We start from the raw sequence: 2,416 nt of genomic DNA on the forward strand, positions 1-2,416 counted from the left end.
AACTAATGTATAACATATAAATATACGTCTTTTTGTGCAAAAAAACCACATTCTTCGTTTTTAAGGAACATCTGTGAATGAATCACATGGATGGATAGATGGATAGATGGATGAATAGATGGATAGATAGGATAGATGGATGAATAGATGGATCGATGGATAGATGGATGGATGGATAGATGGATGGATGGATTGATAGGATGAATAGGATTGTCACAATATTGCTTATTACTTAATGATAGGTTATCATTATCATACTACCAATACATCCTTCCTAATTAGATATCATTTATCGATATGATATGCATGATTATATAAATGAATGGGATATTGGGATATGGTGATATTATAGCACATAGGATGTAATATATGATATCACATGAACTCTATGATGATCTTAATTTATGTTTTTGATTTTGTTCATTTTCTTTCATTTAGTTTATTCCTTATTTTTATTAAAAATTTTTTATAACTTTTTTTTTTCAATATAACTTAAATGTATAATGAACACGTTACACATTCTTTTTTTTTTCAATAATTATAGTTGAATTAATTACGATAAGTTAAAATGGAATTAAAATTAACTTATTTAATTAAAATTAATTTATTTAATTAAAATTCGAAGAGAATTCGATGTTGCATTATTGCTGTAAATGTTATTTTGACTTATTTGTCTGTAGCGATAGTTCCAAAAGTTATTTCCCTGTATGTTGAGGATTTATTTGGTTTTTTTTTTTTCGAATTTTAATTCATAACAATTCGTTTCAATTTCCTGTCACAAATCTTAGGGAATTTTTGTTTGCAATCAAATATTTCATAGGCGCAGTTGTCATAATTCCTCAAAGAATTGTAAATTACTGCCAAAGTATTAGCTACTTCATTTTTATTCTAGTTTTTTTTTTTTTTGCTTTTTATCTACTTTAAAATCCATGGGAAGTAATAAATGTTACCAATGAAACTATGCAAGCAATAGTCAGGTAAAGTTTAAGCTCAAGCTTGAACTCAAACTCCAATTAAACTTAAACTATATTTAGTAATATTACATTAGCAATGACCATGATGCTATCGATGTATATGTGACACATATTTCCATTCAAACTTCCCATATCACAATCATCTGGCTTTTTTTTTTCTTGTTAGCTGAAAAATTTTGCAATATTTCTCATTGAGAATTTCATAAATAAGTGTCACCAGATTTCAATCCCAAATTTAATTAATTTCTTTTTCCCTCCCATTAATCCGAAATTTCCCATATCAATATCATTTGGCTCTTTTTTTTTTTTCTCCTATCATCCTACTATCTTTGATTGAAACATGCATAGGTAAAGTTTTTATTTTAAGACGAAATTCGAATGTGTCATTTATAAAGAGGAAGAGGGAAATAAATATAGCAGAAGACTGCACTCCTAGGCCTAAGTCGACATGAACAGCTGACTTTAGAGGTAAGCAAGTCGAGAGATATTTCACTACGACAGTGATCATTGCCTGAGATTGCTGAAAATTTCGGAACATTTAATAGATCGTTAAATTTGCCCATTACTACCACGATCATTAACGCCATCGTCATCATCATCATCACCAGTACCACCATCATCATTATCATCGTTATCATCATTGCTATCATCAATTTTATCAAATCATCAACCACTAGCAATAAGCCAATATCAAGTAGCCTTATTATCATCCTATTCATCATGCTAAAAAGTTTAAAAATCAATCAAAAAAAAAAAAGGTTTACATCTCTTCTATTTAATTATAACTCTCGTCCCATACAATCATTTCATCCGTTATTACTATCATTATAATTATCATTGTCATTATCGTTATCATTATCGCTATCATTCTTGCTACTAATAATAAAAATTACTCGTAACTTTTATCACTAAAATTTTATCAAATTATTGCTACGAAATTATTTATAGTTTTACAACTATCTAAAAATTACGCGAAAAATTTGCATTTGATAATATTAAATTATTTCATTGGATAATATCATTTTATCATCAAATATATACATACCTATACCTGTTTTTATATGATGTTTTCTTTTTTTTTTATTTATTATCTCCTTATGGTAATAAAATGAATGAATGAATAATGATCATATGATGGGATATTATTGATAACATTTTTTATCAATTTAACATACTTTGATTATTTATTTGTTAATGAATAATAGTGGATGGTGATTTGATGAGTGATTAGCATCAGTTTAGAAAGTATATAAAAATTGAAATTCAAAACAACTGGTTTCAAGTACTTCATTGCTTCCGTCTTTCCTCGAAAATTTTCCACCATTTTATCTTCTTGTTTATTTATTTCAAAACTGATACATTCTTCCTCTCTCTCTCCCTCTCTCTCTCTCTCTCTCTCTCTTCTTCTTTCTTTCTTTCTTTCTTCTTCTTCTTCTTCTTCT

General features: G+C 27.7%; 1 protein-coding gene across 1 annotated transcript; it reads right to left on the bottom strand.

Moving 5' to 3' along the window:
- Window positions 1-1,357: 1,357 nt before the first annotated feature.
- LOAG_14651 (hypothetical protein) lies at window positions 1,358-1,696 on the bottom strand (the record flags this gene model as incomplete). The annotated part of the gene is made up of 1 exon (XM_003150145.1): window positions 1,358-1,696. One exon carries the CDS (start codon window positions 1,694-1,696, stop codon window positions 1,358-1,360), a length of 339 nt encoding a protein of 112 aa, XP_003150193.1.
- Window positions 1,697-2,416: the final 720 nt, after the last annotated feature.

The sequence above is a fragment of the Loa loa genome, assembly GCF_000183805.2.
Source record: "Loa loa unplaced genomic scaffold supercont3.313, whole genome shotgun sequence".
NCBI classification, from domain to species: domain Eukaryota; kingdom Metazoa; phylum Nematoda; class Chromadorea; order Rhabditida; family Onchocercidae; genus Loa; species Loa loa.